Consider the following 25,361-nt stretch of genomic DNA (forward strand, 5'->3'; position numbering starts at 1 on the left):
TTCCATCTGTTCTTTCCTTCCTCCCTCTTACTAATCCATTCAATCACTCTTCATTCAACTCAAAATTCTCTGCCATATTTATTCCAGGTAGTATGTATGATAAGCACTTGTGACTATATCTGGACAAGAACGAAGTCTCTTTCCCATCAAAGTGTCCTTTCATGCAAAAACCATTTGTTCTATCAGTGAAAATGGCTGAAGCTTCTTATTGAAGAAAAGATTCTTATTTTTAAATGCACTGTAGCACTTCAACAACAATTCTGTTGTTCATTGATTTGCTCGAGGGGGCACCAGCAACATCTCCATTGTGAGACTTATTGTTACTGTTTTTGGCATATTGAAAATGCCACAGATAGCCTGCCAGGCTCTGCTGTGCAGGAGGGATACTCTCGGTAGCTTGCCAGAGTCTCCGAGAAGGATGGAGGAATCGAACCCAGGTCTGTCGAATGAAAGGCAAATGCCCTACCCACTGTGCTATCGCTCCAGTATATGCACAAAGCAGGCTCATGTGTACCAATTTTTGAAGCAGACATAATTTTTTTTTGCTTTTTTTTGGGAAGGGGTCACACCCGGTGATGCACAAGGGTAACTCCTGGCTCACGCACTCAGGTATTACTCCTGGTGGTGTTCGGGGGACCATATGGGATGCTGGGAATTGAACCCAGGTCGGCCGCGTGCAAGGCAAGCTCCCTACCCGCTGTGCTAAAGCTCCAGCCCAGAAGCTGACATAAATTTAATACACAATTTTCACATAAGTCAAAACTAAATCATGGCTCCACCAAAGAAAGTAGAGGCTAGAAATTAGAGATCCAGAAAGACACCTTAAAATCTGTGCAACCTTTTTTATTACATTAATAGAATTTATGACCCTAAAATTATTTCTGCTCAAAGATGATACATTTTATCATTAAATAAATGCCTATAAAATATTTACTACATAACATGGAGGATACAAAAATATTAGACAACTTTATGAAATTCAAACTTTAGTTGAAACAATAAGGAACCATGATAACAAACAGAACAAGATAAGAGCCAGTGACAGATGGGAACAACAACAAGCTCGCAGGACTTTCACTCTCAGCTCTTTCTTACAAAATCAGCCAAGATGCCAATGGTATAGCCAACATGAAGGCCAATGTGCTTTCTCATGTGCTGACTTAAAGTCACAGAAGTTCAAGCACAATCTCACCATGAAGAGAGTTACTCTACCATTTCTATCAACCACGAGGGTTGAAAAAGGCAGCTCAAAGATAACATACCTTAAGGACATTTTGGAAAGCTGATTTTTATTTTCACTTTTTAAATTTGTCTTGGGTGTGCACCTGGCTGTGCTCAGGCTCTTAGCTCTACATTAAGGCATTACTGTTGGAGGGGCTTGGTGGGCCGTATGGGATGCTGGGGATCAAACCTAGGTTAGCCGCTTGCAAGGCAAATGCCCTGCCACTGTACTATCACTCCTGGTTCAGAAAACTTTTTGAACTTCAATAGGAGATTTTCTTGTTATAAACTTCTGCAATCTGCTATCCATTTTGTACTCTTTTCTAACCAGTGGCCAAAAGCTTCAAGACAATAACTGTGTCTTTTGTCAAATAAGGCACTACTGTATTGAAAGCCAGGTGTTGTTCAAATGAAGTATGATGAATCTACAGAGAACCCAGTGGGAGATCCTGCAATGTCTGAAATGCCGGCATCTTGGGCCAAAATGATTAAAGTCCAAGGAAACAATAACACAGGGCACCAGTGCTACCACCGAGAAGGAAGGAAAGGACTGTGTAACAAATTGATTTGGGAATGTAGCTGTGCTTATTTTGATCAAACAGAGGATAATATATTAAAAGTTTATATTAAAGATGAGGCTTAGGTTTCTTTTTTTTTTTTTAGGTTTCTTTAGGGAGCCACTCTATTTACTTTCCCTGGTCCTATGTGTGTGCATATAGATATAGATATAAAATGAAAATTTCCCCTATCATTTCAGGAGGCAATATTCACTTCCTCTTAAGGATGAGTAGACTAACAGAAAAATAATTTGTCTGAAGTCACAATATTAGAACACTGCAGAGTTAGTACTTAGTCTATTTTACTTCAAAGTCTGTATTCATTTTATCTCATCAACCTGTGAAAACAAGAAGGTCTGAGAGAATACATGTAGCATACATAACATATAAATGCATATATATTTTTGTGCATGCACATGTAACATGCACAGCCATGCACATAAACAAATACACACCTTCATATTCTTTATAGCATTATAAAATTATATACATACATATGCACGCATTTACAATTTTTTACTTACAGAATTATGTATGGAATGTAGCAATAATCGTCTCACTTAAACTTGGAGATGCAATGAGCAGTAATATGACAGCATGGAGAACACAAATGCTAAAACATGATTTCAGCAAACTCAGGGGCCAGAATGATAGTACAGAATGCAAGGTGTCTGCCTTGAATGTGGTCACCCTGGGTCAATCCCTAGCATCCTCTAGGGTTTCCTGAGTTGGCCATGAGTGATCCCTGTGTGCAGAACCAGGAGTAAGCCCTGAGCACCACAGAATAAAGATTTCGGCAAACATCAAGGAGCCAAATGTGCCCCAAATTGTGTTTTAGTTGCCATCAAGTTGTGGATCATTTGAGCTAATTTCAAAGGTGGGAATAAGTAAAAAGAAGACTTTTGTGATACATAGGAATTATACAGAATTTCATTTTCAAGATACTTAAAGAAAGTTTCACTGTGATACAGTCATGTCCATTCATCACAAATTGTCAATGGATTTCTCATACACTAGAAAACTTGCCACAGAGACCAGCTGCCCAGGTAAGCCTGAAATATTTATTATCCAATCTCCGATTTAAGAGAAAACGTTCCTATTTTACTCTCCAACACAGTGCCATCACTCTGGATAACAAGAAAGCATGTGTCAGTAGCAGTGGTTTGTCACAGCAAAATTCAATATGCCAGTATTTCACACAGGAGTCTTGAATACCAGCACTGGCGTAGACAAAACCTCCTCCCCAACTTCACTTGCTCTGAGTGTACTACAAGTGTGGTTTAAATACCCACTTAAGCTTGTAGCATCACTATGAAGATTGTTTTTTAAAAACATAATTGCAATGTTTTTAAATAAATGCAATATATAAAAATAAACAAACAGAAACAAATTGCTTTCTAAATCGCTAAAGGTTATAGAAAATTACATTAAGTAAAAATCAAAGTAATTTGAAAGTCAAATCTTCTACAAAGAAACTAAACTACTGAGTTTTTTGTACCACTTTTACAACAAAAGCTGACTCTTGGATCTCATTCAGTTGAAATTAGCTGTATTTAACCTAAGTCCTTTTGTTGGTACTAAAACACATATATTTTGGGAAAAATATATCTTTGCATTTTAACCCAAGCTATACTGTGTTTATAGGAAAAGAAAGTGAAAATAGTGAACTAGTATGACAGAATCAAAGAAATTTCATCTTATTCTCGCAAAATTTTCTGACAATACAGGATTTCATTTGACATTATCCTTTTGGCTTAACAAAAAATATAATCAAACTCCATTTTTCAGAGATTCTGAATTTGTGAATTTTCCTACCAGCTAACACATTTAAAAATAAAAAATTATTACATATAAAGCTTCCTTTATATGTACATGAACATGTACATGGACATGTTCAATGTACATTTTAATAAAAACAACTTTGTATTGTTCACACTCTACCCTGATGGCCCTGAACAGCTATTTCAGCTCACATAAACAAGTGCTGTATCCCAGTCCATCCTAGGCTCATTTTTCATTATTTTGAGATTTTCATTGGTGATGTTGCTTTTTAAAATGCCTTCCCCCACCCCCAAGGGTAGTGCTATGCTGAATGGAGTTCCTAAGTGCAAGACAGCTAGTGTGTATTATGGAAAAGAATACAGGTATTAATAAGCTTCACACTGTCAAGACTCATTGCTGTTGGCTAAATTCAATGTTTAAAATCAACAATAGACAAAATATTGCATAAGGAATCTTTAATAGAGACACACATAAAACAAGGTTATGTATTGATCTGCTGAAACGCTATGACCAGAGGCTCCCAGAACTAAATTCACATTTCCCATGGAAGTAATCATTCAGTATTTATTGATTCAGCACTCACTGTCACTTTACAGAACATAGCAAACATAAGCAATAAGAATCAACTGAATTACTGTATTGGGGTCCATTCTAAGTTCCCATTTCTATAAGATCACTTGGCCAGAGGAAGAACTCAAAAGGCATTTTGCTGATGGCTTCCAAAATCACTAGCATCCAATATTAGTCACATAGGTAAAAAGCATAGGGGAACTAATATCCACCCAATCAACAACAACAACAACTCAAGTATAGAGATACTGTATAGATTTTAGAATCTATGGGAAAACCATTTTGCTCTCCAGCAGGAAACAACTGGTTAAACCACCAGCCAGGGCTCTTCCATTTACTCCTGAGAAGGCATCCTGGAAGCTGCTCTGTGAGAGGTTCCACACAGGCTATCCTTCAGATGCCTGCCAGAGGCAAGGGAGCAGCTTAACCACGAAGCATCCCTGATCCTCCCTGCTTCAGTGAAGAGCAAAATTAGCTTTCCCTACTGCCACTTTCCTTTGCTATCTGTTAGTAAAGAAAAGGGGTTTGCTTACTAACAAAAATACTTGCCACAGAGAAAGTGTTCCTGGAAGTAATTTGTCAAGTCTCTAGGACAAAGGAGATTAAATGGCATGTGTCTTATCCTCCCACTGTAAGCTTGTAGATTCTTTCTGGTTTTGATTTAAATAAAAGCAAAGGTGAATCATTCACACTAGTGTTTTATTACTCAAATAAGCTTAATTCAAAACAAAATCATGCAGTAAAAGTCTCTGCAATGCTAGAGAATCAAAGCAAAGATACAAATTATGAGCCCGTAAAAATAGGAACAAAACATTTGCTTGTTGCTGAAAAAAATATACTTTGCCAAAGTTAAAACCATTTCAAGAACAGTGATTCACAATGTTATCTAATTATTGACTTGTCAGACCTACTCATTTAAGAAATTTTGAAATGGATTCATCTTTTTCTACCAATAAGCATGATTTTTTCACTTATTGCTTTCCTTTTCAGTTTTTAAAAGAGAGAGTATTCTCTTGATCTCTTTATTAATTTTTGATAGGGCTGGAGAGATAGCACAGCGGGTAGGGCTTTTGCCTTGCACGAGGCCGACCCAGGTTCAATTCCTCCATCCCTCTTGGAAAGCCCGGCAAGCTACCAAGAGTATCCCGCCCACATGGCAGAGCCTGGCAAGCTACTGGTGGCATATTCGATATATAGTAACAACAAGTCTCACAATGGAGATGTTACTGGTGCTCATTAGAGCAAATCAATGAGCAATAGGATGACAGTGACACAATGACACAGTGAAATGTATAGAGATGGCAACTAGTGAGTAACAGAATAAACATGGAATGGAAATAGCACAATCATGTTAGAAGGTTTGAAGGAGACTTCGCAGTAGCTGTCTTTATTAGAGAAAATAACTACTCCCACAGCACCTGTTTTACTCTATAAAAAGTGAGATTGCGCACACTTTTATATTAAATGTGTTTCGTAAAGTAAACTCTGGCAATATTCTGAGAGAACTGTTTTTTCCCACATTTTCTAGTAATAACTCAAAAATTCATTCTGTAATACAAGATATGGAAAAACATAAAGGTAAAAAAGAAAGTATATGGAAATTCTAAGGAAAGGAACTGATAAGCAAGAATCAAGCAACACAGAGACATATAAGATATTAATCTAGAGAGGTATTATCCCCCATCACCAAATATGAGCTGAGAATGAAGCCAGAGATGTGATAAGCATTTAAAATAAATAAATGATAGCGTGATATCTTGAAATGAAAAATTGCCATGTGAATCAACCTGCTTCCTCAAGGCAGCTCTGGGTCTATACTAGCATTATAATTGATGTGTCTCTACCATTTTCTTAAAATACACCACTCTTTTTTTTTAAGCACAAAAAGTAGAGAACAGGGGTAACTGGTCATAATGATTTTTTTAGTGAGACAGAAAATTGTGCTGTCAAATCTGAGTTCCCCATATAACCATAGAGGTATAAAGAAATTTGATTGTTTGCAAGACTCTTGTGTTTTAAAAATAAGAACTCCCACTAAGCCTAGAACATTCTTCATGAAGTTAGAATATTCATTCCTTACGAAGTCAAGGAATGTTCTAATTTTCTACAGAGTCATGAGGTATTCTGGAGAAATCCAAATGTACACCTAAACTCCACCTGTCCTCCTACCTAGCTCTGCCACTAGTTCCCCCTGGAACTTAGGAACATAGCCAGCTCCAAAATGGCTAGCACTAAAAGTTATGTTTTAATTTATTTAAATTGTTGTTTCTTTCCATTTGTTCAACCAATGCCTTTCCAGATCTGTGGAGCCAATTTGAAAAACACTCACCTAGTCATATCTTAAAACAGTCAAGCAGAGGGCATACACAGAACTGCTGTCATTCAATAGACCTTGCTTGACAAGATGTTCTAGTAAATAGTGGATTGGACACATAAAATAAAGAGACAGAGGCCACTATGTAGGGGGCAAAGGCTGAAGCTCAGTGAAAGCAAAAGGGATAGATTCAGTCATTCCTAGTTCCTCAACCCTTCCTGTGTTTACCAAGAAAGGTGGCAGACCAGTAAAAGGTAAATCTTGGCTTAGCCTCCCCTAAAGTGCAAGCTCACCTAAGGAATTCAACTCAACATGGAGGCTCTAGAAAAACAGCTATAAAAAAATGATTAAAAAAAAGACTGCCAACATTCCCTGACTTTTGCTCTTTCCCTCCTGTTACTACACACTCTTTGTACGACAGACGGCATCCATGTCACCTGTACCTTTTTTCACTTTGGAAGCCACTAATTTGTATGAAGGTTCATTAACATCCTGAGCAGCTCTTACTGCCTTGAAAAATCACTGATTCTAAAAGCAGAGAGGGAGGTATAGTATGTGTAATTCCAGCTGCCTCTCTGGGTCAACTGTGCAGTAGGAGTCTGAGATATCACAGGAAGTCTCTGGAAATTTGCAGGGGAGGGAGAAAAGAGAGGGAAGAGAGAAGAGGAAGAAACAGCATCAAAGGAAATCCCCTTGTTTCCTTCTTTCAATTATCATAATGAAGAAGAGGATGCATGTGAAAATAAAGTACTGTTCTTAAAACAGCAGGAAGTCCATGTATGCTAATCAAAGGAAGCAGGTGCTCCAGCCCAGGTACCCCCAAGAAAGCAGGTAGCCTATATTTCTCATTGTTGTCACCCAGCAGAGGGGCAGATTCCAAGCAGAAGTGATTAGGACAAACATTAATCAAGTAATTAAATACATGCTAATAACCAAATACTTGACACCTTGTGTCTTAATGAACAACAATTAACCTGCAATTAGCTGTATTCCATGCAGGTTACCTTTGTGATTTATACTTGTGGAATATTTTCTTCTTAAAACTAGGAAAAGCTGCATTAAAATGACTGCTGTGGCAAGAATGCTTTTCTCTGCTAAGACCTGCCATGAGACTCTGAATGCTTAGGAAACCATGAAAACAAGAGCTGTCCAAGAAAACAAGTGTGTTTATCAAAGTAAATAGGATGTTTATCAAAGTAAACAGGGAAGTTTAGTCTAGTTTTACTGAAAATCCTTCCAAATTCAGCAACCGCAAGATTTAGATTCTGGCCCAAATGAATTACAACTCAGAATTGAGCTGCCAAAAATGAGTGAGAAATGGGACACTTGGGACCAAGCACAGGGGACTAAGGGGCAGAGCAGATGGAAGGAGTTGGCTCAGTGGTTTGTGATCATGTTCCCCTGGACACAGTCAGACTCTGGAGCAGTTGACATACAACAAAAAAACCTAACTCCGAAAGTTACACCTGGAGCTGCAGGACAACAGTTCTAGAATGTTCTGGTCTATAGGAAATTGAGGCACTTCATTCCACATAGTGTTTCATTGAAGGACTTGTTCCAGGAGAGCTTTGTCACTGAATACATTTGCCACACCGCTAAATACAGTGAAAACACTCAATCATTACCTATCACCTTTTCAGAATCTTGCACAAGTTTTAATCTCAATAAATTACCACCATTTATTGGCAAGCTAACATGTCCCAAATGAGTTATTCCTTTCATCTTCATGCCCTGCACAGTCTTTATATTTAGCTCCATAATTACGGAAGTGAAGCTCAGTACATTTAAATCAGCTACTGAGCTTATACGTAAACAGTGCTGATACTAAAATCTAGTTCTTTAGAACCCAAATTGTATATTCTTTGATCAGAACAAACTGCCCTATCTGCAGGAATAATATACAGTGATGCAGATTGAACCTGAGTCAACTGTGTTCAAGGCACGTGCCTTAATTCCTGTACTGTCTCTCTCAACCTAGAGGAGCTTTTAAATGTGAGGCTTGAGGAAAGCTGAGTCCCACATGCAATTGGGGAAGAGGCGCTTACGGGGACTACATCCTTTGTCCTGGATCCTATTACCTTGTTATCAGCTTTCATTTCATTTTTTTTAAATTTTATTTTATTGAATCACCCCGAGATACTCAGCCTTTCTTTATGTCAGCAACAACCTTACTGGTGTCCTAAGACCATTTCATTTGGATATTGACTTTAATAAACCAGATTCATAGTAAAATATCATACACATGCATATACACTGACAGTAGAAAATGTTTATTCTTTTTGATTAGAAATGTAGTAGTCAAAGCCGATCACATCATCAGGGTAGTAGGATTCCGAATAGCGAAAACTATATGAAAAATTCATTCAAAAGCAGAAAAAACTCTTGCATGATTAATGCCTTTAAGAGCACCAAATATCAGCTTATGAAACTCTTTCCTTTGTAAGGGTGGACTAGAATTCTCAGCCCTGTCTGAGAATTGCCACCTCAATCAGACAACATATTATTGTGATCATGCCAGTTAGGGTAACACCTTCAACCAAGAGTACAAATAGGGTTCTTCTTCATGTCTGCTATTATATTTTGTCTTTCTCATCCCAACTGAGAAACATCACAGACGTCTAGGATCGTGATTTTTAAGGCCTAATGCTGAGAGTTTGGAAATTTTCCTGATAACATCCCTCTTGTATCATTTGTAGAGTGCCTTTTACCTAATAGTTTAAATTACTATTAGGATAATGACTTCAGGATGTTTACTACTCAGCAGATAAGAAACAAGAGAAATGTGATTAACAATATTATAAGTCCCAGTGCCTCAATAAAAATGTTTTTTTGCTAAAAACAAAAAGAAGAAAAAGAAACAAGAGGTATATAATACCTTATCAATGCTTTTAAAACTTTAAATGCTAAAGTTTGTTTGGAGTACTAAGGAATTACATGAACAAGTGGATTTTCAATGAATCTAAACCTTTGACAGATGTTGATCATTAAATCCTTAATGACTTACCTGTATTAAAAAATCTTTACACTTCTGCCTCCAAATCCAAATTATAAAATTATTACTAATGAGTCACCCCATTAATACAAAAGCTATTAATGATAATTAAGTTCTCAATCAATTTTGTAAATCCTATACTGGTAAGTAATGTGAGTGAGGTAACAATGAGAGGTGAGAGAGTTTGAGGGTTAGGGTCAGAGGTTTGCAATTGGGAAAGCAAAACACATTATACAAAAGAGTTCAAGAAAGTAAGAGTTCATTGAAAGTAGCATTGGTCTACAAACAGGATAATTCTGCTTTCAGTATAAGTTTATGACTCATCTCATTTCTCCTATACCTCTCTTCTATTCTTCAAGTAACCATTCTGTTTTCACCCAATCGTAGGTCTCATTTTCACTGTTTTTTGCTATTTTATTTATCTCATGGTGATAGCACAGCACGTAGGGCATTTGCCTTGCACGTGACTGACCCAGGTTTGATTCCTCTGTCCCCGTCAGAGAGGCCGGCAAGCTTCTGAGAGTATCCCGCCCACACTGCAGAACCTGGCAAGCTACCTGTGGCATATTCGATATGCCAAAAACAGTAACAAGTCTCACAATGGAGACGTTACTGGTGCCCACTCGAGCAAATCAATGAGCAACAGGATGGCAGTGCTACAGTGCTACTTAAACTCCACATATGAGAATAAACAGCCAGTGATTATCTGCTTTCATTTCCTTAGTCATTTTACTTAGAAGAAGCACCTCAAGTTCCATCCAAACTGTTCCCAGAGGCATAATTTTATCTTTTTAACAGCATAGCACTCCTTGAATATGTACACAGATTATTTGGTTATCTGTCAATGAACACTCAGATGATTCCATGTTTTCATTATTGTGAATAACACAGTTATAAACACAGATTGCACAAATGCTTCCAAGTTAGAATTTTTTTTATCACTTCAATAAATACCTCGGAATGGTATTCTGGAACATGTAGTATTTGTTTGTGTATTTTGGGCCACAAACAATGAATGCTCAAGGGCCACTCCTGGTAGTTTTCAGGATACCATACACAGCACTTGCAATTGAATCCAGGTCAGCTAATGCAAGGCCTTATGCTTTCTCTCCAGCCCCTATTTCAAATCTTTTAAGGAATCTCCGTATTGTTTTCACTAAAAGTTGCATGAACACAATTCTTTTTAAAAGCCTAATCTCCAAAGACTCTTAATACATTAAATAATTCCTATAATTTTGACTGACATAGGTGTAATAAAGGCGTTAATGGACTAAATGCTGTGGAATCCTCAGATTCACACGTGGAATTCCTACCCCAGCATGATGGTATTTTGAGATGGAGTTTTAGAAAGGCGATTAGGTTTCGATGAGGTTCTAAGAGTGGACTCTCTACGATAAGATTAGGGTCCTCATAAGAAAAGGATGAGAGAACAGGCCTGTCACTTTCCATTTTCCACCTGAGTGCAGGCAGGAAAGAGCAAGCAAGCATACAAGAGAAGACACGAAGGTGGCCAGCTATAAGCCCTGGGGAGAGCTCTCAGAAGATTCTCAGAAGAATCTCAGAAGATTCGAATTTCCCTGCCTCAAAGACTGAAAAATGCATACCTGTCATTTAATCAACCCATTAGATAAAGTAACAGGATATAGCAGCCCTAGCTGACAAAGAAAAAGAGAAAATTAAGATATGGGCTAGTAACCCATGTCAAAACTAAACCAGAACGCTGGGCTCTAGTATAGTCTGTGAGAAGTACCCAAGAGAGCTCACTCCTTAGAGGTCTGGGAGGGCACTGCTAAAGCAACAGAGAAGAGACTCAGTGTGAAGGCGAGCATGTTCTGCTGGTCTCAGAGTACTTACTAGGAGACCAGCCCCTGGATCATACAACGTGCATTTTAAAGTCTAGCTTAACCAAACACGCTTGCATTGCTTTTATTTTAATCCTTTGAAGAAAGCAAACTTTTCTTAGAGGCCATACTTTTTGGTTACTATCACATGCATAGTTTTAGTTGTAATAGTTTTGCCACTACAACATTTGGATAAAAAGGTTAATCATTGAGTAAGATATTTTTCCTTCTGGAAGAAAAGCTGATTTTTATTCATTTTTACTCATAAGTAAAATCAGCACATGTGGCAGGGCTGGAGAGATAGTAGAGCAGGTGAGGGGCTTGCTTTGCACATGGGCTACCCAGATTTGATCACCAGCATCTCATATGGTCCCCCAAGCACCAGCAGGAGAAAGCCCTGATCATCACCAGGGAGTGGCCCCTGAACAAAACAAACAAAATAGAAAAAAAAAAAAAAGCACAGGTAGACAGGAGAGATGGTACAGCACTTAGGGCGCTTGGCTTCTGTGTAATCGACCTGGGTTCAGTCCCCAGCCCCCTGCAGTACCTGAGACCCACCAGGACTGATCCCTGATGACAGAGCCAAGGGTGACCCCCCAACAAAAGAAAAACAATAGTATGTATATTTAGAGAAAAATTTTGAATATGACAGATGGTAAAAATTAAATAAGTTAAAATCACCTGCAAACTCATTAGCCTAGAGATGCATATTTTGAATATATTTAAGCATATTTTAAATCATATATTTTATTTGAGTAATAGAACAAAATATTCTGCTTTATACCAGTTTTTTCCCTAAATAACAAAATAAGAATAAATAAACCATTAAATGGTTTTCTTGGAACATTATTCTAAATGGTTGCAAAATGAATTTTGGGCTGAGGTAGCATAAATGAACTAATCCTCTACCATTGTATATATTTCTTGTTTTTATTGTTAATTAAAATTTTCCATACATATCTTTATAGTTAATTATTTGCAACTACTGTTCTGTTCATTATTTCCTTTGAAAGAATTCCTAAAGGTTCACAGTTAAGTTTAGACACAGATAAACTTTTAACACTATCACTTTTAACACTATATTAGCTAAATACAGTCTACTAGGACTTTAATAATTTATATGTGTACTCATCCAGCTTTCACTATCCCTTTTATTTCCATTCAAGAAACATTTATTTATCACTCATTAAATACTGGAAATTATTTTAAATACAAGGGTAAAATGATAAATTAAGCAAGAAATTTACAGCCCATTTACTCCCACAGTTATGAAATCCTGGGACAAGAGGATTGATATTGATGCATCATCTCCTTATAAACACTAACCTGAAGAATGAATTCCTTAGTGCTGCTCTTGTCACTTGGAAGATAAAGAGCCCTTGAGAAAACCAGTTTTCCTTTACCTAGCACAGCACCTCAAGTTATCCTGAGAAATTATATTAGATGCATATTATAGTTGGCTCCTAAGTAAGCTACAGGAATTAAGAGAAACTCAAAATACTGCTTTCTTATTAATAAATGCATTTTTAATTTGCTTGAAATTTTATTTGTGTGGTGAGCATATCTGACAGTGTATAGGGGCTTCACCTGGTTCTATGCTGGGACTCGTTCTCTGCAGTGCTTAGGGGACCATGCAGAACCAGGTATCAAACCTAGGATTTCCTCATGCAAAGTCTGCACTCTGGCTTTGAACTTGTGCCCTACATTCACACTCATAAAGGAATACGCTGAACATCAAGTTATTTGGTGTCAAAGATATACCCCTCCATGATCTGTAGGGCTAAAAAGTTATCTGCTAAGCAAGTTTCAATGTATTATTTTACTCATTTCTCAAAATATCTAACAAAAAACCTTAATACACATCATAGCATCTTGCCAAATAACAAACATACAATATATGTGTGTATAATACACATTGCTACAGAAAACTCAATATTTTAATATGTTCTCTGGCTATATCAATACAAAAACCATTTCTATGTTTACAAGTTGGAATATGCAGCTAAGTCGCTGATGAAAACAGAGCTTACCTGATAAAAGTTGGGCCAAAAAGTGCTAATGGCCAATTCTGCCCTGTTCCATGTACGCATTGGGTCTCCAGATACATTCCAGATTGGATTCCCTAATGGTCCATTATTGACCTTCACGTAGACATTGAGTAATCCAGGAGCAGAATTACTCTTGCTAGACACAAAATAGTGAAAATCAATGCAGTGAGTATCATTTTCTTTTAGCTGAGGCAAGAGGAGGTGGGCTCTCTGACCCTCAGGTCTTCCAGATGTATTCACCAACATGAAAGAACCTGTGAACAAAGAAAACACAAAATTACAACCAGAAACACTACATCTGATAATTTCTTAAATGATTAAAAAGATTACTATCATTTATGTAAGAGTGTGCCTTATAATTTCATACTTATGTCTGAAAAGCCCTTTCTTGTTCATGCCATTTGGCCCTAAAGTAGTCTCAAGATCCATGAGTACAAAATTCCCCAGTACCATTGCAACTAGTTTCCTAAGTGATAGAAATACACGTGATTTTCATCAATGCTGACTCATTTGAAAGTCACTAGCAAATACAACTACCTGAATTTAAAAGACTTTAAACTTCAAAACACTTCTAAAAAGCCCCATTTCAAGTGCTCAATAGCCATGTGCAGATAGTTGCTATCAGATTGGGTAGTACAGATTCTGAATATTTCCCATTCTCTCAGATGTCGTCATGGGAATACACTCTTCTTTACTGGCAGTACCACTGCCGTCACAGACACTTTGAATCTCATTTAATCTCATAAGAGAAAGTTAAAAATGGGTGTGGTTTGTGGAAATTTATGGGACTTTGTTGGCCCCAGGATGTGACAGGTGGCCAATAGAATAGGACAGTATAAAATAGGAAAGGATAGGATAGGATAGGATAGGATAAGATAGGATAGGATAGGATAGGATAGGATAGGATAGGATAGGATAGGATAGGATAGGATAGGATAGGATAGGATAGGATGAAAGAGAATAGAGTAGGATGCAATATAACACAATACAGTACATTCTCTGGCAATTCAGCACCACTGCTCCAACAATTTATTTTTCTTCAAAAGTGGTGGAATTTTCACAACAAGATGAAAGACAGAGTACACTGAGGCAGTCACTGAATTAACTGGAGATAGTTAAAGGGCAGGAAAAAGACACACATTCTCACCATGTTTGTTCCACGTAATTTTAGAAAACCTATTCAGAGAAGTAGTGAGAAAAAAATTAAAACTTTTTTATGATAAGAGAAATAAGCAACGAAGTAAAAAGCAATGAACAGATATTTTCAATCATGAGTAAGTAGTATCAATAGCAAAGCAAATAAAATGCAAACACACACAATCACACACAGACACACAAACACACACCTATATGCACACCTCATTCTGAAAATATTGTGATTAACAGAAAAGAACGAGAATGGGGAAATGAGATATGGATGGAAGGGTCTGATGGATAATGTGACAGAACAGAACTTGGATGGTAGGTGAACAAAACATACACACACAGAGATACAAAGATGTTACATATATGTAAATAGTACATCCAATATTATAATTTTATAGCAAATGTATAAAATTTGAAAGCAGAGCTGGAGATGTATTAGAAGGATAAAGTCACTTGCTTTGTATACAGCTGGCCATGGTTCAATTCCTGACACATACATTTCCCTAACCAATGACTGGGGGCATTCTTGAGCACAAAGCTAGGAAAAATCTCTGAGCATGGCTGGTTGTGACCCAAACCCCACTCTTCCAACCCCCCAAATTTTTTTTAAAATTTCAAACAAAATATTGCTCAGGTGAAGCTATACTTATAATTTTAATGGTAAGTAAATTATTATCAACTCCCCCATGAATATTCCCTTGAAAACTTCCTTCATTTTGAATCACAATTTTCAAGGCAGCATATATAAATATGTATTTTATTACACACCCTTTGTACCCATATACACACAATATTGGAAAAAGTTGGAAGTTATCTAATTTATAAACTCTGATTTTCTAAGTAGCAAAGTACGACTACCAACTTTCTAAAATTATTCTAAAGACTAAATTAAAGCTATAAATCCATCTATCTGCTATTAATTAATTGTATTAAGAAATGAAATCTCAGTTTTGGGCTCTTTGTTACCTTTGCAGTAATCTTACGTGAAGTGAGCTAATGTTAATACCATGAAAACAAGTAGAAATTAAGTCACAGAGCAATAGGAAGCAGTTTTTTCATGCTCTCAGATGAGTTACTGGCAACAGCAGAACTTGGAGTCTGTTTCCAGAATACTCACCCCAACACACTCCAGTAACACCACAGATGCTCATGCACCATTTGAGCATATATGAAGAAAACAAACCCCTTTGCCACAGTGAAAGAAGGAAACTGATCGCTGCTATTTGTAAAGTAGGAGATATTTCAAGCAATGAATGATATTCACTTAAATCATTAAAGCCAAGCTACAAGGAAAGGCTTATTCATGGGGCACATACTATACTAGTAAGAACGGCCTGAATCTATGATTAAGAGAAGAGATGGGGCAGAGAAAGAGAATCAGTAGAAAGAGAATATAACACTGTAACACTATCATAGCACTGTCATCCCATTGTTCATCGATTTGCTCGAGTGGGCACCAGTAACATCTCTATTGTAAGACTTCTGGTTTTTGGCATATTGAATATGCCATGGGGAGCTTGCCAGGCTCTGCCTTGCGGGTGGGATACTCTTGGTAGCTTGCCAAGCTCTCTGAAAGGGATGGAGGAATCAAACCTTAGTCGGCCACGTATAAGGCAAATGTCCTACCTACTGAGCTATCACTCCAGTCCAAGGTTAACAAAACCCAACTAAAATAGTTTACTGAGACTAAAACTACATGTTATTATTATTTTTTTACTTGTCTGCTTTTAGTAAAGAAGCAGTATATTTACTCCATGTTCTATCTGCTGGAGTTCTCTTAAATGTAAGAGTTTTAATGTATACCCCTACCACAAGGTTGAGGCATGACATGGCTTTTGGGTCAGCTCTGAATCACAATACTTTTATTAGTACCGTAACACTGCCAAGAAAGGGGTTGTTTTTGGTAGTATTGCTATCAATTAAATTTAGGTAACCATAGGTCATAAATACTGTAGAGTATAAAGATTGAAGAAGAATGCTTTCAGAATCCTATGAAGTTTCTCCTTTGAAAGCTGGGATAAAGCTGAAAAAGTTTGGCTGGAGCAATAGCACAGTGGGTAGAGCAATTTCCTTGCGCACAACCAACTCAGGTTCGATTCCCAGCATCCCATATGGACCCCTGAGCACCACCAGGAGTAATTTCTGAGTGCATGAGCCAGGAGTAATCCCTGAGCATCGCCAGGTGTGACCCAAAAAGAAAAAAAAATGCTGAAAAAGTTTATGGTGCTTTTTCTGCCATTACTATTCAGAAAATCGATGGGGCTCCCTAAAATACCATTTCCCCTACCATTTCAGCACAAAATGCTCTCTGAGGTATTTTGAAGCTGACATATACCAGAAATTTATCTTGTGGTCAAGGTGCAATTCAAATGCAACCTAAGTTACATACACATAAGTGATGTGAACTTTAGAGCCCTTTCTCCTTTAATCCCTCTTGAAGAAGAACACAGTACACTGCATGTTATACAACAGAAACAGTTTGTTACCTGCATGTTTCTTTAATGGACATGAACTCAAAGATGATCAGCAAATGGAGGGGTAGTCTTTCTGGTCCCAGGGCTAATTTATTTTTTATTTTTTTTGCAAGACATTAGTGTTTGGGATTAATGAGAGCCTACTTTTCTGCCAAATAATGGAAGAAAGACATGATGGTCTTTACAGCTAAAAATCCCACACAAGAGTCTTCTTTTAGAGGAACAAGTGGCAAGAGGAACTGTAGTAGTTTCACTAGTTATTCATCTTTCCACTGTTTAGCTGCTTGGGAAGTTTGGAGAACAGAAGAAGAAATTTTGTGAAGTTTCATCTCCTTCCTGCATTTAAAAATGAAATATTTGCTGGTGAAGAAAATAAACCCTGAATCATATTTTAAGTTGGCATACAGTGGTCTCTAATAGGAAATGACAACAAGAATCTCAGGAGGGGAGACTGTGAAGCTATTGCACAGCCAATGGTGACTTCACTGGCTTCTGTGTATCACGTAGGAGTTAATGGGACTAGCAATTTTATTAGCATTATTACTGTTTTTGTTGATTCTCTGGCACAAAGCTACATATCTTAAATGACTGGGCCCAATCCCAGTTTTCTCATAGACCTACCTGAATGGTTTACACTGAATAAATGTGTATGTGTGTATATGTCTACTACGTCTACACAGCAAATGGGTGTGATTCTGTGAAAAGAGTTTTCTAATAATGGGTGTGGCATTAGTGGAAAGTTTGACGTGAGTCCATCATACCTACTTGCTCTTTCCACCATAAAGCAATTCAGTGTGGTTTCCCTCAGACTCAGGCAAAAAGTATTTTCTTCAAATAGTCAGAGACTAGTGGTTTTAAGCCCACTGTGGCTACTACATACGCGCGCGCGCGCACACACACACACACACACACACACACACACACACACACTTCTTTTAGAAGAAAAATATCTTTCCCTGAAACCTCCCCTGAGCAATAATCCCCTTTTTATCTTACTCTTGTTTTCTTCCTCAAGAGTCTCTCAACTGGTATTTCTATGTTGCTCCAGTAATTAATAATTCATGCACAAAGGCAATTAGGGCAATGCATTCACACAGCACAAGAGTAAAGGTTGGTGATTATCCTCATGATTACTGTTTCCTCGCACCGCCTAAATGCAAGGCTTCTCTATACCATATGTAATCCTTATGCATTGGTGTTATTATGCTACCACCTGTCCACCTCATAATCTTCCTGTTTTTAGCCTATAGTTATTTTTAAGATCCTTCCTTTATGAGAATAAACATTAGATTTTAAATTTATAAAACCTTTCACCCAGGGCCAGAGAGATAGTACAATGGATAAGTTTCTGTCCACTGCTTGGAGCTGATCTGGGTTCAATTTCTAGTAGCACACTTGGTCCCACTGAGCACCACCAAAAGCACAGAGCCAGGAGTAAGTCTAAGGCCTGAGTACTATAAGGTATGTCTCCACAATATAAACAAAAAACAAAACGAAAAAACCCAAAACTTTAGTTCCCATTAGTCTTACCCCCACCACCGTAGAAGCTTTGGGAAAGGAATCTAACTGCTGTGTGTCATGAGAAGTTAACCCGCAACTTCAAAGCTGACATTTCCACCCATGAGAGCATTCCATAACCACACTGTACTGTGGTCTCAAGGCAAGTCTATGGAAGAAAGTTTGAACATTACTACTGGGTGCAGTCTAGCAACAGAATCCTGAAGTAAACTCACAGCTGGGCATAAAGGGAGGGCAGATGAAAGCAAAGAGAACTATTAATTGTTTAAGTTTATCAGCTATATCCTGTGAAAGTAAAGTTAACCCACCAGCCAGTGTTTCTAAAAATTAAAAGCATTCATGTCCAATTTTAGATTACGGAGGCTCTATTTTTACAAAATCCCCATATGGCTGAATGTTTAACTTTCACCTCCTACTTTAATGTTTTGAATGTGAGAAAATACATTTTCAAAGAGTAATTGGGTCTTCCTTTGTAGGTACTTTCTTACCGCCAATTATTCCCCTACAAAAGAGTTCTCCAACTGGGGAAAGAAAAGAAAGAAAGAATGAAAGAAAGGAAGAAAGGAAGAAAGAAAGAAAGAAAGAAAGAAAGAAAGAAAGAAAGAAAGAAAGAAAGAAAGAAAGAAAGAAAGAAAGAAAGGAAGAGGGGAAGAAAGAAACAAAGAAACAAAGAAAAAGAGAAAGACAGGCAGACATAATTCAAATTAATAAAATTATGTTCATTTTTATTAGCAAAATATTATAAGGAAAAAAGCATTTTTTGTTAGAATCCAAAGCATTGGTAACAGTCACTACTAGTACTAAAAAAAACCAATTTGAGTTTTCAGGTAAATTAAAAGAACCCCATAAAAAGAAGTCAGCTTCAAAGCGGCAGTTTGCATGCAATCTGCAAAGTTTTTAAGATTATTTATCTGATTTCCCCCAAAAGGAAAACTCTCTTATAAGAGCAGGCAATATTCACATTTTTTAATTGGGGGTGAATTAAATTTAGTTTAATCATATCCACTGGCTAATGCCTTTGATTAGACTATCATCTATCACTGTTTGTGACAGCAGCAATAACTGCATATGATTAGTTATTCCTTTCAACCCCATCATTCAAAGTTGCATTGGTGTAGTAAGGTTCTAGATTCTAAAAGACTAAGGAAAGTGCAGGAAGCCTCATCCTACATACATCTGAGATCTCTTTGCATACAGCAACATCATCCAAGGGGCAGAGTTGCGTGTTGTTAAATACTTAGCCTGACAGAAATGCAGCAGTTTATGAACTTTAAGGCCATTAAACATTCACTTTTTAAGCTACTTCCATCCTAGTAAGAGCACAGAGCACTCAGATCATTAGTATTTCCCCTCATTGGCTGATTAGTTTCCATTGTTTCCTATAGAGCCAGGCTTTCCAATGTTGACATCAATCCAAAAGACCCCCCAAATTTATGAATTTCATCTTCACATGCATATACGCCTATTCTGATTTATGTAGCCATTTATTCTTGAGACATCAGTTGTAACAAATCAGTGATCTAAAGCACTGTTTTTCAATCTGCAATGAATAACAGTAAAAAATTCCAGTGCATCTCAAATCAAATTTATGCAAATTTCTAGGATTTTTTAAAATAAATGTAAAATATGAGCCCACATCTGTTGTTATACAAACACAAATCCACATTTTTGAAATTCACGTAAATGTATCTTAAGACTTTTAAATTTTTCACTAGTCATACACCAAAAAGAAATAGTGTGGACTAGCTCTGAATCACAAACCACACTCAGTGGTACAGCCTAAAGTTAGAACAGTACAACATTTAGAATGCCCCAAAATTCATATCTCCTAAACAGTTCAAGCAGGAGACTGAGAACAACAAATTGAAAGAAATGATGACAAAAATCCTTTGGGTTTTTATCAACCCAAATATAATGGAAAAAAGACTCAGGCTTTGGAGTTGAAAGAAAGTGGCAGAAGAATGAAAGCAACTGGACAAATTAGAAGACATATCAGATGGGCTGAGAGGCAGCATGGAGACTCAGAATGCAGAGAACCTACTTCAGTCACAGAGCTCAGTGAATCACCACATAGACTGACAGCTCCTGGGGAGTAGAAGTGCCCTGGGGCTGGACCAGAAGTTCTATTTTTTCCATCTCATTATGTCATCCTAAAGATGGTCAGAAGGACATTACAGCAGTTGAGGTGTTTGCTTTGCAAGAAGCTGAACCCAGTGTGATTCCTGGCACCTCACATGGTCACCTGAGTACCACCACCATGAGTGATGATCCTGAGCACAAAGCCAAGACTAAAACCTGAGCGGCGGCAATGGGTATGGGTCCCAAACCAAAACAAGCAAGTTCTCCCCAAATAAAGTACTCAAGAAACAGAATTAACAATTAAATCACCAGGGAGTCCCCACTGACAAGAGTTTATAAAGCCAGAGGGAATCTATAATTGTTGTACATTCAAGTTCCAAAGGCAATGATCTAAGAACAAAATATTTCAAACATCTGATTGTGAGTACAAAATATATTGTATACTGCAACCCAGTATACTGTGTGATGCTATCTGTAGACACCCTCAAAAATATATTTATACATATAAAAACACAAAATTTCAAGAAAGCATGTGTCATGATAATTATTATTGTATGCATATATTTGCATTCTATCTTATTGCAATTTGCAAATTAAATATGTAAAAAAATGCTGGGCACAACCTACAATAAATTTCACAACTAGGAATATTTTAGGCCTATTCTGTAAGTCCTCCCAACAACCAAGACAAAAATTCTACTCTGCTTCCTTGTAAGGAAAGCTTTGTATTTTAATTTGTAATTTTAAATTTGATCTCATCTCTCAAACATCAAAATACAATGCCCCATCCCTCCTTCTGCTCCTGTGCCCAGTAATAACAAAGGTCCCTAAATACATGGCCTTTCTGATGAGAAATCTCAAGAAATAGGAAGACAAAAGCCTGTGGAGAAATAAATGAAGTCAAGGAGCAAAGCTTAAAGTGAACAAAGCCTCTGTGGGCAGGTGACACAGTCATTTTAAAATTTTAATTAGCACCTATTTCAGCCAGATAAAACCATTGTTTCTGCAGTCACATCCATGCTCTGTGGACCATATGGCACACATCCCTCTGGAGTGGCAGCTGTGTCCCTTTCAAAATATCCATCCTCGTATAAATATGAAATACTTCTTTGCAACCACTAGAGAATAAAACTTGAATAAAAAGAATTCTCTGGGGTGGAGCAATATTACAGCAGATAAAGTGCCTTCTCTGCCTACCAGGTTCGATCCCCAGCATCCTATGCGGTCCCCCACACTTGCCAGGACTGATTTCTGAATGCAGAGCCACAAGTAAGCCCTGAGTACTGTGGGGTGTGCCTCTGCCACACGCTTGCGCGCGCGCGCGCACACACACACACACACACAAACACACTTTATATCTTATATCTATATCTTTCAATTATATGAAATTGTCGATTTAGTGATTCACAGTACAGTTGAATGTGTTTCTTATTTATTTTATACAAAAATACTAAGCTGACAAATGTATATTTGTTTCTCTTAATAAGTAACATTTGTTAATGGCCGAGACTCAATTAAGTATTCCTTCTGTACAGGACATCCTAAGAGTGGCTAATATTCAAATGTAGGCAAACTTCTCCACTGAAGTCTTCACAGAAGCTAAATATACTTATTTTCAGTATTTTGAAACAAAAAGAAGATAGTTTAAAGGCGAAAAAAAGATATGCAAAGTGGGCAAATTAGTCATTAATTTCATTAAGAATTACATAAATACAAGTCTAGTACCTATACAATTTGGGAAATTTGGGACTGTCTCACAGTTTTCAGAGAGAATATCAAATCTTGACAAAGAAATTTAAGAGGGTCACTGAAAACAGAAGAAATCTTACAGGGTCTATTGGGAGAAATAGTGGGTTTTCCTTCCAGAAGAAAGTGAGGTCTTAATGAGAACTACATTCATTTTGTCATCTAGACAAAGTACCTGTGCCTTAACTGGAAAATACTAGGGGTGTACTTTTTAATAATAAGTAGAGAACAAACAGAGTAAAACAAATACAATTTCTTAAATATTCAGTGATAGCAATGACTGTATCAGGAAATATGGCATAAGTAGAATGGAGAAGTGAATGTCCCTAGAGATTGTCTAATTGTCAGACTTTTAATTGAATGACATCTTTAAAAGCTAGTTCATTTTTGTTCTAAATCTCTGAATGACACAAGCCATCACAACAGAAGCTTCTGCTAATTTTCCCCTTAAATTACTGTTAATTTAGTGATTTTTTTTTCCTTATGTGTATTTGGTGACAATTTACCCAACTAAATTATGTCTTCTTTAAGAGGAAAATTAACAGTTGTTTGCTGTACAAAATGTAAACCAAAATAAAAATATGTTGAAAGTATATCTCTGTGGACATTTTCCATCTAAAAAAAAGCCCACCGGTGGGGCTGAAAAGGAGTTAACTAAATTTTCCTACGTTATCAAAACTAGTTTTCAAACACATTCTCTGAGAGTTTCTCATCTTCTTGAAGAGGAAGCCAAAAATTGTTGCTTTGATGTTTTGTTTCCAGGCTGAGATGTGAAGTCAGAGCCATTAGGGCTTTGTACTGCTTTATCAGGAAATATAAAGATGGAAATATCAAAATTAAATAAGATTAGGTCTGAGAGGAAATTAAAATGGTCTCACATTAAAATGATTATACAATATCAAATTTATAAATGAGCAAGCTATCCAGGATTTAAAGAATCCATTGAATTAATTAATCAGAAAAAGTATCAATATACCAATAAATAATTAGCAAATGATGTGAAAATGTAATTTGCATGAACAGAAATACAATTAGTGAAAAGATGCTTGGGAAAAATATTCATCTTCACTAATAAATCAGGAAATTTCAATGAAGGCAAATGTCAGATATAATTTTAAACATAAGAAAATTTTAATATATATGGTGTAATTTTAAAACCGAAAGCTTGTGAAGCGCCTCTCCTGTGCCCTCACAAAAGTCACTCTAAGGTCCAGTCAACTCTTGTATGAAGTCCTAAAGTGTCCACTGTGGACCAGAGCAAGCTCGGGCTCATTCCAGTGAAGCGAAACTGAGGGGCTCTTCTGCTTCCCAGGAGCTCTGGCACCACAGCCACAGAGCAGTGCTGACTGGCTTCCCAAGATGCTCACAATCAACCTTCCACAAACGAGTCTCTCTGGCAGGTAGATTATGGCAAGCTATCAATCAAGCCTAGGAACCATATGAAAAACTGAAGACATTAGAAGAATCATGATTGGGAGTCTTACCCACAACTTGTATGATCACGATAGATACCATTTCTATCAGAGAAACCTAACCATCACAGGCAGACAAGAAGTTAGCGCATCCGGTCTTTGTCAGTGACATTGTTTTCTAGATCACCTGGTTTACTTGCTCTGGGAGTCCCCTTCTTTTCCTTCAAACTCCCAGACGTACTCCCTCACTGGAATAGGAGTATCCAAACAGAAAATATGCACCTCTATGCATATCTAAAGTTGGATATCTAAAGTTTGCTTTTGCTTATGTTTGTCTGATGTTAATTTGTTTAACCAGTCATAGAAGAGTAGTTGTGATTTCCTCTCCATCTCCACCTTGAAATTAGAATTACTTAGTCATTTAGCTTACCTATTTCAGTCTCCTACTCTAGCCAATGGAAATAAAACTAGCTGGTATGGCGTTTGCCATGCACGCATCTAACCCATGTTCCATTCCTCTGTCCCTCTCAGAAGAGCCTGGCAAGCTACCGAGAGTATCCTGCCCGCACGCAGAGCCCGGCAAGCTACCCGTGGCATATACGATATGCCAAAAACAGTAACGTGGCATATCCGATATGCCAAAAACAGCAACTCACAATGGAGACGTTACCGGAGCAAATCGATGAGCAATGGGATGACAGTGATACAGTGATACAGTTCCAAAAGATCATTTGGTGAATTAAGATAGATAATTCATGTGACATATTTCTTTGAAGAGTATCTGCTACACTGTAGTCAGTTAAAAAGTTTGATTTTGGCCAAGAGGTTTATGTAAAATTATTTGGCCTTAGTTTAGGAAGATGGAATAGATGAATGTCTATATCAAGGTAATTACTAGCACCCCACACTTCCACATTTCAATGATCACGCGATTCATCAGGCTACCATCACCCATAACTATTTAGCATAACAGCAGGTAATATAAATATGATATGCCATTCATTGTATTTTTATTATCTAAACATTAATTTTCAAGTATACATCATCATTATAAATATAACTTGGAAAGAAACGCCTCCTACCATGATTTAAATGTTGAAATTTTTCCAAGTTTATTGAATTACAGATAAATGTTTCATTCATATTACTAGAGTAAAATGATAAAATGATTGTCAACGCTGCTAACCATTCTTACAAAGCCTATTATTAAGGAATTTCAAATCGTTAAATCTACTGATTACCAATTTGAAAAGTAACAATAGCAAATATTTAAAAAATTCCTAATGTGTGGGCATTCATATAAGTACTTCATTATATTAATTCTTTAGCTCTTACAAATGACAAGAACGGAAAGCACAGAAAGGTGAAATAATTTATTCAGGTTGATTTAGCTAGTATAGAAGAAAATTAGATATCAGTCCCAGACAAATTGGGGTTTGGTGTGTTACTTAGCAAAAATGTTTGACTGAATGATGGGATAAGTTTACGGATTGACTAAAGAATACTCTCTTTTAGGGGCCGGAGCGATAGCACAGCGGGTAGGGCATTTGCCTTGCACGCGGCCGACCCGGGTTCGATCCCCGGCATCCCATATGGTCCCCCAAGCACCGCCAGGAGTAATTGCTGAGTGCAAAGCCAGGAGTAACCCCTGAGCATCGCTG

General features: G+C 37.3%; 1 protein-coding gene across 11 annotated transcripts in view; it reads right to left on the minus strand.

The window, feature by feature from the left end:
- Window positions 1-25,361, minus strand: part of PTPRM (protein tyrosine phosphatase receptor type M) — an 853,909-nt gene that overhangs the window by 507,328 nt on the left and 321,220 nt on the right. For all 11 annotated transcript variants that reach the window (XM_055126601.1, XM_055126595.1, XM_055126600.1 and 8 more), the window contains exon 3: window positions 13,308-13,579. In XM_055126601.1, the coding sequence (XP_054982576.1) occupies window positions 13,308-13,579 (272 nt within the window). The remainder of the gene's footprint in view (window positions 1-13,307; window positions 13,580-25,361) is intronic.

The sequence above is a fragment of the Sorex araneus genome, chromosome 2 (assembly GCF_027595985.1).
Source record: "Sorex araneus isolate mSorAra2 chromosome 2, mSorAra2.pri, whole genome shotgun sequence".
In the NCBI taxonomy this organism is placed as follows: domain Eukaryota; kingdom Metazoa; phylum Chordata; class Mammalia; order Eulipotyphla; family Soricidae; genus Sorex; species Sorex araneus.